The sequence below is a fragment of the Trachemys scripta genome, chromosome 3 (genome assembly GCF_013100865.1).
Source record: "Trachemys scripta elegans isolate TJP31775 chromosome 3, CAS_Tse_1.0, whole genome shotgun sequence".
Taxonomy (NCBI): domain Eukaryota; kingdom Metazoa; phylum Chordata; order Testudines; family Emydidae; genus Trachemys; species Trachemys scripta.
Window position 1 is genome coordinate 58,082,558 of NC_048300.1, and position 15,045 is coordinate 58,097,602.

Genomic DNA, 15,045 nt, shown 5'->3' on the forward strand with positions numbered 1-15,045 from the left:
CTGGCCCTCAAAAGGTAAGTCCTCTACTGTGGTTTGTACCTCTTTATGAAAACCTAAGAGGTGGAGCCATGATGCTTGCCTCATGACCACAGCAGTCGTGATGGATTGGGCAGCAATGTCTGCAGAGTCTAACATGGCTTGTAGGGCTATTCGGGCTTGGAGATGTCCTTCCTAGGTTAAAGACTGGAATTGCTCTTTCTTAGCCTTAGGCAGGTCATGGCAGAATTCCTTCAATTTAGAGTAGTTTAGGTAATTATACTTAGCCATGAGAGCTTTGTAGTTGGAGATTCTAAATTGGAGCATTGGTGATGAATATACTGTGTGTTCAAATAAGTCTAGGTGTTTCCAATCCCTGTCTGGATGACTAGCACAGGATTGGTATTGATGGCCTCTCTCTTCTACTGCATTGACCACCAAAGAATTTGGGCTTGGGTGCAAAAATAGAAATTTCACATCCTTCGCCAGAACATAATATTTTTTGTCACTGCTTTTGCAGGTCGGAGGAATGGATACTGGGGTCTGCCAGAGCAGCTTCACAGGGTCGAAAAGAGCCTCCTTGCTCAGTAGTATGATCTTGGAAGAAGAGGATGTGTGGAGGATATCAAGCAGTTTATGCTTCTGGTCCTTGACTTCCTCCAAAGGAATCTGCAGGGAGTCTGCAATCCTGTGGAGTAAGTCCTGAAAATGCCTGAAGTCGTCAGGAGATGTAGGAGGTGGAGACCTGATAGCCTCCTCAGGAGATGGGGAGGAAAAATGTAGTGTTGGTGGAGCCTGCTCTTGTTCCTCCTCTTCAGTTGGTCCCGATGGGGGACCAATGGAGAAGGGAGAGGTGTAGGTCTCCAGCTTTGCTCCCTAGGAGGGTTCCCAAACTGTGCCCTGTACATGGCCCAAGGGTCCCAATATTGTGAGGGAGAGAAACGTGGCTGCATACATGGTAGTCCATGCTAAGATTGTGGACTAGATGTGGATTGTGGATAGTGAGAATGAGCAGGTGTGATTTGCCTGGTAGACAAGGGAGTGATGGGAGCCCTCCTCGTTGCTGGGGAAGGGAGGTACCATCCTTGGTGGAGAAAGGGAGGAGTGTTGTAAGTCTGAAGAGAAGGGCAGAAGTGGGGGGAGGGCACGTCAACTGAGCGGAGACTCAGGAGTGTCAGATATCAACAGGTCTTTAGGGTATCTAAAGTCTTGTGGCAGGGGGGAAAAGCATCATTGGTGCCAGTGTATGACTTGGTATCGAAGGGTGTATTCCCCTGAAGTGTCCATAGGTGGCACCAGAGACTTGGCGGATGCCAATGGCTTGGCTGATGCTGACGGTTTTGTCGGTGTCGGAAAGGGTGCCAATTCTGACATTTTTGTCTGTGCTGTAGCTCCTGAAATTGGCCTGTCTTGTTCCCCAGAGCTGGGAAATGGTGCTGAGGACTGTAGGTCTGCCCAGTTAGGGTCTTTAGACCATTTCTTCACATCAGTACCAGAGATACTTGGACAGGCCCTGGAGCTGTGTTCCCTGTCAGACGATGCTGAGGCAACAGACCTTGCCGGGGATTGTATTCTGGTGGGCTATGCCTCAAAGTGTGAGGAGGGAGCCCATTTATTTTCATCTGAGCGAGAAAGAGAAGATTTTCTCTTCAAGCAACGTGGGGAGTGAAGATTGGCAGACTACCTGGCAGAATGTGAGGGCCTCTTCATGGAAGAGTCTGGGCCCAGGTCCAATGCCAATTGCAGTGATTTCTCCATGAGGAGAAGTTTTAATCTACTCTTTTCAGGCTCCGGGCATAAGGGTGAAGGGAAAAGCTTCCAGTTGGGAAGGGCGAGAAGCAGGGAAATGGAAACCTAAGCTGTGAAATAACAGTGAAGGTAAAATTAAAACAAAAGAAATATTTTTTTAAGAAAGAAAGAAAGAAAGAAAGAAACTGCACTAACAGGTAAGGCACTGTCTAGTGAGGGAATAGGAGAAGCAGTCTCTGCTGCAGATTCCATCGTGGACCAAAGGCGGTACAGAAGGAATTGTGGGTGATCGGACTACACAGCACTATATATACGTCCCGTGCACAGCGTGAGATGGGGAGGTGCGCATGTGCGGTCCGATGGGCACTGCTAATGAATATCTCTGATCCCAGGCAGACGGGGCACTGCCGCACCTACAAGGGGAGCACCCATAGGGACATCACTCAAAGAAGAAATTATGGTGAATGACTTGGATAATGGAGTAGAGAGTATGCTTATAAAATTTGAGGATGATACCAACCTGGGAGGGGTTGTGAACACTTTGGAAAACAGGTTTAAAATTCAAAATGACCTTGCCAAATTGGAGAATTGATCTGAATTCAACAAGATGAAATTCAATAGAGACAAGTGCAAAATACTTCACTTAGGAAGGAAAAGTCAAATGCAAAGCTACAAAATGGGGAATAACTGGCTAGGTGGTAGTCCTGCTGAAAAGGATCTGGGAGTTATAGTGGACCACAAACTAAATGTGAGCCTCAATGTGATGCAGCTGCAAAAAAGGCTAATATGATTTTGGGGTGTATTAACAGGAGTGTTGTATGTAAGACATAGGAGGTAATTGTGCTGCTGTACTTGGCACTGGTGAGGCCCCAGCTGGGCACCACAGTTTAGGAAAGATGTGGAAAAATGTCCAGAGGAGAGCAACAAAAATGATAAAAGGTTTAGAAAACCTGACCTATGAGGAAAGGTTAAAAAACACTGGACATGTTTAGACTTGAGAAGAGAATACCGAGGGGGGCCTGATCAATCTTCCAGTATGTTAAGGGCGGTTATATAGAGGACTTTTATCAATCGTTCTCCATGTCCAGTAAAGGTAGGACAAGAAATAGTGGGCTTAATCTGCAGCAAGGGAGATTTAGATTAGATTTTATGAAAAACTTTCTAACTATAAGGGTAGTTAAGCTCTGGAATAGGCTTCCAAGGGAGGTTGTGAAGTCCCCATCATTGGAAGCTATTAAAAACAAGTTGGACAAAACCTGTCTGGGATGGTGTAGGTTTACTTGGTCCTGTCACAGCACAGGGGGCTGGACTTGATGACTTCCTGAGGTCCCTTCCAACCTTACGTTTCTATGAGCTCATGTGTGATTCCGAGCTTCTGTAACACATATTTTCACTAGTTTTCAGCGAGCTATCATGAGTATAAATAGTACTGTAGCCATGATAGCATGGGCAGTGGCATTGGAGGCTGGTTAGCTGTCCCAGCTACAAACCCACCTGCAACCAGTGGGTACACATGTGGCATAGCTAAGCCATGCTGTTGCTGTCTGTGCTACTGTGGCTGCACTACTATTTATACTCATGCTAGCTCAATGACAGCTAACCCAAATATGTGTACGCGAGCAAGGAATCACACCCCAAGCTTGTAATGTGCACTAGTGTAGGCAAAGCCTTAGATAGCTCTTGATGGCAGAGACTGTCATTTACTATATATTCACTGACAAACAACTTTGTTAACATAGAATTAAGGTTGCCCAGAGATGTCTCATGCCGTTCCAGAACATCAAGTTCAGCAAAACTCATATCTCTGAAAACAAGGAAATAAAGAGTTAATATATTACAAACATAAACATATGAAAACCAAGAAACACAGAAACATGGCACATATCAGCCCAACCTGTTCATGCTTCACAAAGTTTGCAGGATGAAGTTGCTGACAGAGCCAGTCTGAGAAATCACATACATGGTTTATGTTCAAAGTCTTGACAGTTTCATTACATAGTGATTACAGTAACTTGATGTGTGTGAGAAATGATCGGAATGTCTTTCTTCTTTTCCATCCTTTCCCCACCATCCCCTGCAACATACATCTCCCCCTTACACCTTTTCCAGCAAAGCTCCCTCTTCCTGTCACATTAATCCATTAGAACTTCAGAAGCCATTAGCATGTAAAAATGTTGCTCCTTGTCTGGTGCCCTATGCTGGTGCCCTATGCTGCTTCATACACATATCACAGACAGTAACTTACTGCTTACTGGAGGATCACACATTGCTTGGTTAGGTAGTCCAAGTTATGCACTAACCTGGACTTCACACTTCTACTATACCCTCAATAGGCCCCGGCAAAAACACTAGGAGAGGAAGAGGGGCTCAGATTCCTTCCCCTACCAGAGTATTAGGTCCCATGCATTAGCATACACATGGGAAAGGGAATGTGGAGCTCCACCCTAATTGGCACCGGCCCAGTGTCTCACTCCCCTAATCCTCACTCTCCCCTACTCCTGAGCACCCTAACCAATCTCTCCATTCTTATCATCCATTCTCCATTTATCCCTCTCCCCATAATAGCTCCTCCCCTTTCCTCCCCTCACCACATCCCCAAACCCCACTCCCTCTACTCCCTCCACTTTTCTGCCCACAAATCCCCTCTCTTCTCCCAGCAATCATTCATATGAAGCATTGAAGCACTTGGAGGAGAGGAAGGTGATCAGAAACAGTCAACATGGATTTACCAAGGGCATGTCATGCCTGAGCAACCTGATTGCCTTCTATGATGAGATAACCGACTCTGTGGATATGGGGAAAGTGGTGGATGTGATATATCTTGACTTTAGCAAAGGTTTTGATACAGTCTCCCACAGTATTCTTGCCAGCAAGTTAAAAAAAGTATGGATTGGATGAATGGACTATAAGGTGGATAGAAAGCTGGCTAGATTATTGGGCTCAATGGGTAGTGATCAACGGCTCGATGTCTAGTTGGCAGCCGGTATCAAGCGGAGTGCCCCAGGGGTCGGTCCTGGGGCTGGTTTTGTTCAACATCTTTATTAATGATCTGGATGATGGGATGAATTGCACTCTCAGCAAGTTCGCAGATGACACTAAGCTGGGGGGAGAGGTAGGTAAGCTGGACGGGACGGATGGGGTCCAGAGTGACCTAGACAAATTGGAGGATTGGGCCAAAAGAAATCTGATGAGGTTCAACAAGGACAAGTGCAGAGTCCTGCACTTAGGAAGTAAGAATCCCATGAACCGCTACAGGCTGTGAACCAACTGGCTAAGCAGCAGTTCTGCAGAAAAGAACCTGAGAATTACAGTGGATGAGAAACTGGATATGAGTCAGCAGTGTGCCCTTGTTGCCAAGAAGGCCAAAGGCATATTGGGCTCTATTAGTAGGAGCATTGCCAGCAGATCGAGGGAAGTGATTATTCCCTTCTGTCAAGGCTGCTTCCCCACTCTGAACTTGAGAGTACAAATGTGGGGGCCTGCATGAAAACTTCTAAGCTTAACTACCAGTTTAGATCTGGTCCGCTGCCATCACTCCCAAATGTGCCAATTCCCTTCCCTGTGTAGCCTTGAGAGACTCTTCACCAATTCTGGTGAATACAGATCCAAACCCCTTGGATCTTAAAACAAGGAGAAATTAGCCATCCCCCCTCCTACCTCCCACCAACTCCTGGTGGATCAAGATCCAACCCCCTTGGATCTAAAAACAAGGAAAAATCAATCAGGTTCTTAAAAAGAAGGCTTTTAATTAAAGAAAAAGGTAAAAATCATCTCTGTAAAATCAGGATGGAAACTAACTTTACAGGGTAATCAAACTTAAAGAGCCCAGAGGAATCCCCTCTAGTCTTAGGTTCAAAGTTACAGCAAACAGAGATAAACACTCTAGCAAAAAGGTATATTTACAAGTTGAGAAAACAAAGATAAAAACTAACATGCCTTGCCTGGCTGCTTACTTACAATTTGGAAATATGAGAGACTTGTTCAGAAAGATTTGGAGAACCTGGATTGATGTCTGGTCCCTTTCAGTCCCAAGAGCGAATAACCCCCAAAATAAAGAGCACAAACAAAAGCCTTCCCCCCACCAAGATTTGAAAGTATCTTGTCCCTTTATTGGTCCTTTGGGTCAGGTGTCAGCCAGGTTACCTGAGCTTCTTAACCCTTTACAGGTAAAAGGATTTTGGAGTCTCTGGCCAGGAGGGATTTTATAGTACTGTATACAGGAGGGCTGTTACCCTTCCCTTTATAGTTATGACACGCCCCCCAAATCACAGATAGTGTTGGACAGCCAGTTCCACACTGGCTGTGATTTCTTCCCAGAGCTCTAAGAGAAAACAGAGTTAATAAGACACATGCACCTTTAGACATACTACTGATTATATAAAAAACTAACAATATGTTCCACATTCCAAGAACAATGTTTAACCAGTTGATTCTGGGAAACTTTCCCGGGAGATTGCATCAGCCACTTTGTTAGAAGCTCCTGAAATGTGTTGTATTTCAAAATCGAAATCTTGGAGAGCTAAACTCCGCCGAAGAAGTTTTTTGTTATTCCCTTTGGCAGTATGAAGCCACTGTAGCGCAGCATGGTCTGTTTGTAGTTGGAAATGCCATCCCCAAACATATGGGCGTAGCTTTTCCAGCATGTACACAATGGCGTAGCATTCCTTTTCGCTGATGGACCAGTGGCTTTCCCTCTCAGACAGTTTCTTGCTGAGAAACACAACAGGATGGAATTCTTGATCCGGTCCTTCCTGCATTAAAACTGCTCCCACGCCCCGCACGGATGCATCTGTGGTTACTAGGAACGGTTTGTCAAAGTCTGGGGGCCTTAGCACAGGGTCAGACATGAGTGTCGCCTTAAGCTGGTTAAAGGCCTTTTGATACTCATCAGTTCACTGAACTGTATTTGGCTGTTTCTTTCTGGTTAGGTCTGTCAGCGGGGCGGTGATTTGGCTGTAGTGTGGTACAAATTGCCTATAATATCCAGCCAAGCCTAAGAAGGATTGGACCTGTTTCTTTGATTTTGGAACTGGCCACTTTTGGATAGCATCCACTTTGGCCTGTAGGGGATTTATAGTTCCTTGACCCACCTGGTGCCCCAGGTAAGTCACTCTGTTTTGGCCTATTTGACACTTTTTAGCCTTAACAGTTAGTCCTGCCTGCCTGATGTGCTCGAAGACTTTTCCCAGGTGCTCCAGGTGTTCTGCCCATGAATCAGAAAAAATGGTCACATCATTGAGGTAGGCAACTGCAAATTCTCCCAATCCTGCTAGGAGACCATCTACAAGTCTTTGGAAGGTGGCGGGTGCATTTCGCAGCCCGAAAGGGAGTACATTAAATTCATACACCCCTGCCTGGGTGACGAAGGCTGACCTTTCCTTGGCGGGTTCATCTAGTGGTACTTGCCAGTTCCCCTTGGTTAAGTCTAAGGTAGAGATGAATTGGGCATGTCCCAATTTCTCCAATAGCTCATCTGTGCGTGGCATTGGATAGTTGTCAGGATGAGTTACAGCATTTAGCTTATGGTAGTCCACGCAAAAGCGTATTTCCCCATCTGGTTTTGGAACTAGAACCACTGGAGATGCCCATGCACTCTTAGAGGGGTGTATTATACCCATCTGTAGCATGTCCTGGATCTCCCTGTTTATAGCAGTTTGGGCATGAGGTGACTCCCGGTAGGGTGGGGTTCTAATTGGGTGAGCATTACCTATGTCAATGGAGTGGTATGCCCGTTCGGTCTGTCCTGGGGGGGCTGAGAACACTGGTGCAAAGCTAGTGCACAGCTCCTTGATCTGCTGCCGCTGCAGACGTCCAAGGGTCGCCGAGAGGTTCACCTCTTCCACGCCACCATTACTTTTTCCTTCGTAGTAGACACCTTCAGGCCACTCCGCGTTATCTGTTTCCTGGGCTGTAAACTGGGTATCGTAGTTCCACACAAGGAAATAAAGAAACAAATCAACAGAGCCAGACGTGTACCCAGAAGCCTCCTGCTACAAGACAGGCCCAGAACAGAAACCAACAGAACTCCACTGGCCATCACCTACAGTCCTCAGCTTAAACCTCTCCAAAGCATCATCAGTGATCTACAACCCATCCTGGGCAATGATCCCTCACTTTCACAGACCTTGGGAGGCAGGCCAGTCCTCGCCCACAGACAACCTGCCAACCTCAAGCATATTCTCACCAGCAACCATGCACTGCACCATAACATCTCTAACTCAGGAACCAACCCATGCAACAAACCTCGATGCCAACTCTGCCCACATATCTACGCCAGCAACACCATCACAGGACCTAACCACATCAGCTACAACATCATCGGCTCATTCACCTGCACGTCCACCAATGTTATATATGCCATCATATGTCAGCAATGCCCCTCTGCTATGTACATTGGCCAAACTGGACAGTCACTACGCAAGAGGATAAATGGACACAAGTCAGATATCGGGAATGGCAATATACAAAAACCTGTAGGAGAACACTTCAACCTCCCTGGCCACACAATAGCAGATGTAAAGGTAGCCATCTTACAGCAAAAAAACTTCAGGACCAGACTCCAAAGAGAAACTGCTGAGCTCCAGTTCATTTGCAAATTTGACACCATCAGATCAGGATTAAACAAAGACTGTGAATGGCTATCCAACTACAGAAGCAGTTTTTCCTCCCTTGGTGTTCACACCTCAACAGCTAGCAGAGCACCTCACCCTCCCTAATTGAACTAACCTCGTTATCTCCACACTGATTTAGACCTGCCTCTGGAGATTTCCATTACTTGCATCTGAAGAAGTGAGGTTCTTACCCACGAAAACTTATGCTCCCAATACTGGACCTTCTGTTGCTTTTTACAGATTCAGACTAACACGGCTACCCCTCTGATAGCAAACAGAGATAAACACTCTAGCACATGACTTATGAGGAGAAGATGAGGGAACTGGAGTTATTTAGTCTGCAGAAGAGAAGAGTGAGGGGGGGATTTGATAGCAGCCTTCAACTACCTGAAGGGGGGGTCCAAAGAGGATGGAGCTAGGCTGTTCTCAGTGGTGGCATGACAGAACAAGAAGTAATGGTCTCAAGTTGCAGTAGGAGAGGTCTATCAGGAAACACTATTTCACTAGGAGGGTGGTGAAGCACTGGAATGGGTTACCTAGGGACGTGGTGGAATCTCCATCCTTAGAGGTTTTTAAGGCCCAGCTTGACAAAGCTCTGGCTGGGATGATTTAGTTGGTGTTGGTTCTGCTTTGAGCAGGGGATTGGACTAGATGACCTCCTGAGGTCTCTTCCAACCCTAATATTCTATGATATGAGTACATTATTTTTTAAAAAGTTTGAATGAATTTTTGAATTAGCTGCTGTACATTTCCCCAAATAACAACCCTCCTTGACAGAGGCTAATTATAGCAATATGGCTACAGTTTATTATCAGATTTCTTCCGAGAGTAAGTTTCAAACGTAGAGCATCTAGATTTATGGTCAAAACGTGTTCTGGAGCCATCCAGGCCCTGTGAAAATTTAATGGCTGGAAACCCTCTTCACTATTTTCTCTGGACATGTGCATTGCAATCTGTTTGGTGCATGAGTGTTTAACATGGGCTAATCGAGACAGGCTAAGTGCAGGGGACTGGACTAGATGACCTATCGAGGTTCCTTCCTGTTCTATGAAGACAGTTATGGTTTGAGCCCCATGTTTGTGCAAAACAAATTGGTAGAATCTGTGAACTTTATGAAATGCTATTTTTTGGGAAGGCTTTATTTTGGGAACACATTGCTCAATTGATCCCAAATTTAGATCACTAACCCTATCCCATGCCACATAAGGCAGAAATAATTTCAACACAATCTGAGTAAACATGCAGATTTCAGGGCACTTAGAAGATTTGTCCTTTAAACGGGAAGTACTAGACAATCCTAAACATAGCAGAACCGGTGCACCACCATAATACTTGTTTAATGCCTAGCTCATGGGGTTCAACCTAACTGAGGCATTTAGGTGTTACTGCAATATATATGTTAACCTAAAATAGTAATAATTTCTTGTTTGTTCACGCACAGATCCAGCATCAAATCCATGTGTGTGTATCTGTGCAGGAGACTTAAGGAGGGTGAAGAACCAACATTATTACAAATAATTATTTATAAACAATTATTACAAAATATGTATAAATCTATTTAAAAGGGTGAAAAATAAGATTGTTGTTTGCTCAAAGGTAATATATACTTTATAAAGAGATTTTTTTGTTTGAAATATATTTCAACTTTAAAAGAAACATAACACTGATATTCCAATAGAAATGTGCACAGATCAAAACCTAAAGGAAAAATTGTATTGTAAATACCATAAGACTAGGAAACACACCTGTTTAGTGAGCTGCTCCTCGCAAAGTTTGTAGAGAACGAAGAATTTTTGAGCTAAGACCACATTATCAATAAACCCACAGCTTGCAAGCTTAACTCTCATAATTATCTGAAATACAACATAGCATTAAGAATTCCATTAATTTTTCTGAAAATTTTGGAAGGAAAGGAAAAAAAGGAAAATGGACTAATTTTTATTAAAATATGCACATATTTTTAAAAAATGTATCTCAATAAACTTAAAATATTTGGTTTCTCTTTAATTAAGTAATCATTTTTACCTGTCTATCTGGAACCATCATGGACACAGTTCTAAATTGAATTTTTAGGTTTTCTGGTAGCTCCTGACGGCCGGCATACCCAGGATTCTATAAATGAAAACATATATTGTACAATATTCTTACTTACAGTAGTCTAGAATAATTTTTTTAGTGTTTAGACCAGTTACTTAAGGAATGTTAATTATGACTTAAATATTTAAGACCTGATTCTGATCCAGATTACCATTATCTATAGATCAGAATCAGTCGTTTGTTTACTGTTTAATTATTAAATATCATGAAAGAAATTTTGACAAATAGCTACAAATGTAACATTTGTATAGTTATGGTTGAAAATGCATTTTCATTATAAACCAGTTTTCAGATGCTTAAAATTTTATGGAATAAAATATCTATTGGGCCAAACTTTTTCTTCATTAGTCTTACTCCAAAAGAGAATATTTTAGTTAAGTTTAATAAAAACCTATCCAATATATGAGCTTTATACATTTTGCAAAGGTGCTTTTTTCCTAATGTAAGAAAATATTAATTTTTTTCATTTGGATAACTGAAAAATGGCTATTTAAGTTGCCAAAAACACAAATGCCTTTACTTGTTTGGAGAAATTCAATTTTCAAAAAGAGAAGTTGAAAGCATTAGAAATTTAAATGGTGTATTTATTTTTCTACTGTCCAGAAGGTACAGTACTAAATTGTGGAGCTCCAAATATATGCAATAAAGCAACATTTGAATTACTAGACATTCATCTAAATTCAGGCAGTCAAACGATTAAACAATAATCACAATTAATCACAAGATTAAAAAAATAGTGATTGTCATTTTAATTGCACTGTTAAACAATACTAGAATATCAATTAAAATTTATTATAAATATTTTGGATCTTTGTCTATATTTTCAAACATATTGTTTTCAACTGCAACACAGAATACCAAGTATACAGTGCTTACTTTATATTATTATTTTTATTACAAATATTTGCACTGTAAAAAAGATAAAAAGAAATAATATTTTTCAATTCACCTCATACAAGTACTGTAGTGCAATTTCTTTGTAGTGCAATTTGGAGCTGGTGACCATGGTCTTGTGAGCAGTGGTAAGCTGATCATTCTGTCCACTGAGAGGTCCAATAAGGTTATGAACAAATTTTGGGTGTAGACAAGCCAGTGCTATGATGATCAGCTGTGCTCAATCCCTCTTGACTTTGAGTAGGGCCTTGTGGATCAGGGATGTAGGAGGAAACGTGTACAGGAGCCTTCCCGTTCAGGGAGGAGAAAGGCATCAGTGAGAGACCCTGGCCTTTTGAGGAACGAAATACTTCCTCTCTGTTCTCTTAGATGTATCGATATAAGAGTTTGCCAAAGATCCTTTATCAGCTCCAGAGTAGCCCCAACAGGAGTAAGGCAACTCGCACCGGCCCTGAGGGTTCCAATATGTACACGAGGGAGTGAGCAGCCTCAGTGATTTCTTCTGCCTGAATGCCCAAGTTTTGGGCCATCCTGTGCAGAAGCTCCCGATGTGCCCTACATTGGACAAGATGGCCAATGTAGAATGGTGGGTCCTGCACTTTTCTTGGTGGGGGTCTAAGATGCCACCCCTTGCCCCTGCTCTTGGGGCACCAAGGGCCCCACTAGTGGCCCATGAAGGTAGTAAAGGAGGGAAGCAGGAGATGGGTCTGGGTTTGTTCCTTACTCTGAGCCCCAGCCCCTCTCAACCCCTGTGGGTTCTTACCCTCTTCCCCCTTGGGTGGGGTACCTTCAGTCCTTAAACACTGGGGGAGGGAGTCTCCCTCCCCTGCTGAGGCAGGGTCTCCCTTACTCCAGTTTTCTGATCTTCAAAGTCTCACAGCACACCTCCAAGCTCCAGTCCACTCTCCTTCCTCCTTCTCTCTTGACTGCCTGAAGCAGGGAGGTTTAATAGGTTGCTAACAGGGCCTTAATAGACTACAGGTGCTCCAATTAACCTGTAGCAACCCTCCCTAGTCTACAGGGAACCATGCCTTAATTAACCTAGGGCTTATATACTTCCCCTCTACCACTCTCCCACTGCTCCCTGGCCCTCCTGTATCACAGTGGACAGAGTTGGCAATGGGCTTTGTTGCAAGGATAGGTTCCTGGGTTAGTGTTTTTGTTCTGTTGTGTGTGGTTGCTGGTGAGTATTTGCTTCAGGTTGGGGGGCTGTCTGTAAGCGAGGACTGGCATGTCTCCCAAGATCTGTGAGAGTGAGGGATCGTCCTTCAGGATAAGTTGTAGATCCTTGATGATGCACTGGAGAGGTTTTAGTTAGGGGCTGAAGGTGACGGCTAGTGGGGTTCTGTTACTTTCTTTGTTGGGACTGTCCTGTAGTAGGTGACTTGTGGGTACTCTTCTGATTCTGTCAATCTGTTTCTTCACTTCAGCAGGTGGGTATTGTAGTTGTAAGAATGCTTGATAGAGATCTTGTAGGCGTTTGTCTCTGTCTAAGGGGTTGGAGCAAATGCGGTTGTATCTTAGAGCTTGGCTGTAGACAATGGATCATGTGGTGTGGTCTGGATGAAAGCTGGAGGCTAAGGTGGGTTTTCTGGCATGTTGAAGATCCTGTGGTGCCCAGTATGGCCAAGCATGGGAGCCAGAAGTGAAATGCACAAGGGACTGTGGTGTAGGATACCTGAGAGGATGTCCCTCTTATATCTCTTGTGTCTACTAGGGTAGCCTCGTGCTCTGGAATCTCTATGAGATGCATTGAGATCTTGGGGAATATGTGGGAGACCTCTCTCCCAACTGCAGTCTGAAGCAGATGTGGAAAAGTAATAATTCTCTACCAGTGGAGGATCTGATTTGGTAGGGGCCCCAGGGCCCAATGAAGAATGCTTGCCAGTACCAAGGATTGTATTTGGTACCAAAGACAATAGTGGTGACTCAGGAAGGGTGGATATCACTAGATTTACCCACTACTATGAATCTCAGTTAAGACAGCTGGTACTGTGAACAACATCTTGAGGATGACAGCACTGGGTGGAAGTTGCTGACAATGGTGATACCAATATACCTGGTACTTCTAGAGTGAGCTCTGATGTCAGTATTGAGAGCTGTGGAGCTTGTGCCAGAGACAATGGCTAATATTGATGTACAGCGACTAGAGTCTTTATGAGTGTCTGAATGATCTAATTTAGGCCTTGTACTACCCTTGGCTGAGAAGGAATGAGGCAAACTATGCCTCTTTATTAGAGACCTCTGCTTGTGCTTTAGAAGAAGTATTCTGTGTCCTACCACTAACAGTCAGTGATGAATACTTAACAACAGGAGTAACCAAGGAGCGTGTTTCATGGGAGCAGGAGCAGGGGTGGAGAGTTATATGGGCCTATGGTGCCCATGCTCCAGCAATATTCAGGGCACAGGGGCCCAGCTCCACCAATGTTTGGGGCCTGGTCTCTCCCCCAGCCCCACCTGCCACCCCGGCGTGCCTTCCTCGAGCATCCCTGCCTGCGCCCTGGGCACCTGCCCCCTGCAGCTCCACGCTGCGCTCCTTCCTGCTAGCTCCTGGCATCAACGGCCGCAGGGTCCTAGCACCCCTCAATCACTAGTGCCAGGGCAGGCTGACCCTGACCCTGCCTTTCCACCTCGGATGGACCCTTCTTTTTTCCGGTGGGACCCTCCACCAGCACAGGGTACCCCCCATCCGCGGTCACTGCTCCTGTCCCATGTTGGGCAAGGGGCAGCCCTACCCCCAGTGAGGCTACAGTGAGGGGCAGCAGCAGGGGAGGAGATGCCCACGTGATGGCAGCTCCCCCCACACCCACCACAGGGGAGGCAAGGGGGCTTCCTGGACCTAAGAGGGGCCCTAGGAGCTCGTGCAGTGACAGTGGTGTGAGGTGAGTGTGCTGCCAGGAGGTGGGGAGAGAGCTGGGGGGGGGGAGGGAGTCCTCCTTTCTGGCCCCAGCCGGGGGCAGCCTGCCTGCACCCCAAAGTCCTCATCCCCAGCCCCGCCCCACCCCAGCGTCCACACCCCCAACCAAAGACCTCACAACCTAACGCTCTGCCCCAGCCCTGAGCCCCCTCCTGCACCATGAACCCTCCTCCCATACCCCAAACCCTTCATCTCCAGCCCCACCCCAGCTTACAAAGCAGGTATAGGGGAGGGCGGGACTTGGACCCGTTCTGGGCACTACCAAAAATTATACAAACCTGCCGCCCCTGAGCAGGAGTCCAAGAGCTGGCTGCAGGGCATTTCAGGAAGACTGCTCAGATATGGGTTTATTCTGTATATCTGGATCTGGATAAACTTTTTTCTCAACAAGTCTAATGGACAACTTATATGACCATCACTGAGGGATACAGCTGCCTCACATGAGGGACATTATTTGAGGTTTTGCTCATCCATAAAGGCTGAAGCCTGGTACCAGCTAACTAGAAAAAATTTACCTGTAACAGAAATTTAATAAACCTATACTAATCCTAACTACTAAAGCTATTCTAAAGTGTTAATTATATACAATGCATTTGTTTTAGATATGCATGTGCACAAGAGAAAGAAACACTGGCTTGCAGTTCCATCTTGCAACCATGGGAGGTAAGAGAGCGCTGAGGGTTGTTTGGCCCCACTCTGACCTTTGTGCCCTCAGTTGTGTGTGTGTGAGCAAAAGAAAGGGACATGAGGGCACTCAAAACACAGGCACAGCCCAACAGACTTTGCTGGCCCAAATATTCC

The 15,045-nt window shown here is 45.0% G+C and overlaps 1 protein-coding gene across 1 annotated transcript in view; it reads right to left on the reverse strand.

Annotated features, from left to right (window-relative positions):
- Nucleotides 1-15,045, reverse strand: part of DNAH8 (dynein axonemal heavy chain 8) — a 585,957-nt gene that overhangs the window by 221,805 nt on the left and 349,107 nt on the right. The window contains exons 47-48 of the mRNA XM_034764627.1: nt 10,362-10,448; nt 10,082-10,189 (exon numbers count right to left, since the gene is read on the reverse strand). Of these exons, the coding sequence (XP_034620518.1) occupies nt 10,082-10,189; nt 10,362-10,448 (195 nt within the window). The remainder of the gene's footprint in view (nt 1-10,081; nt 10,190-10,361; nt 10,449-15,045) is intronic.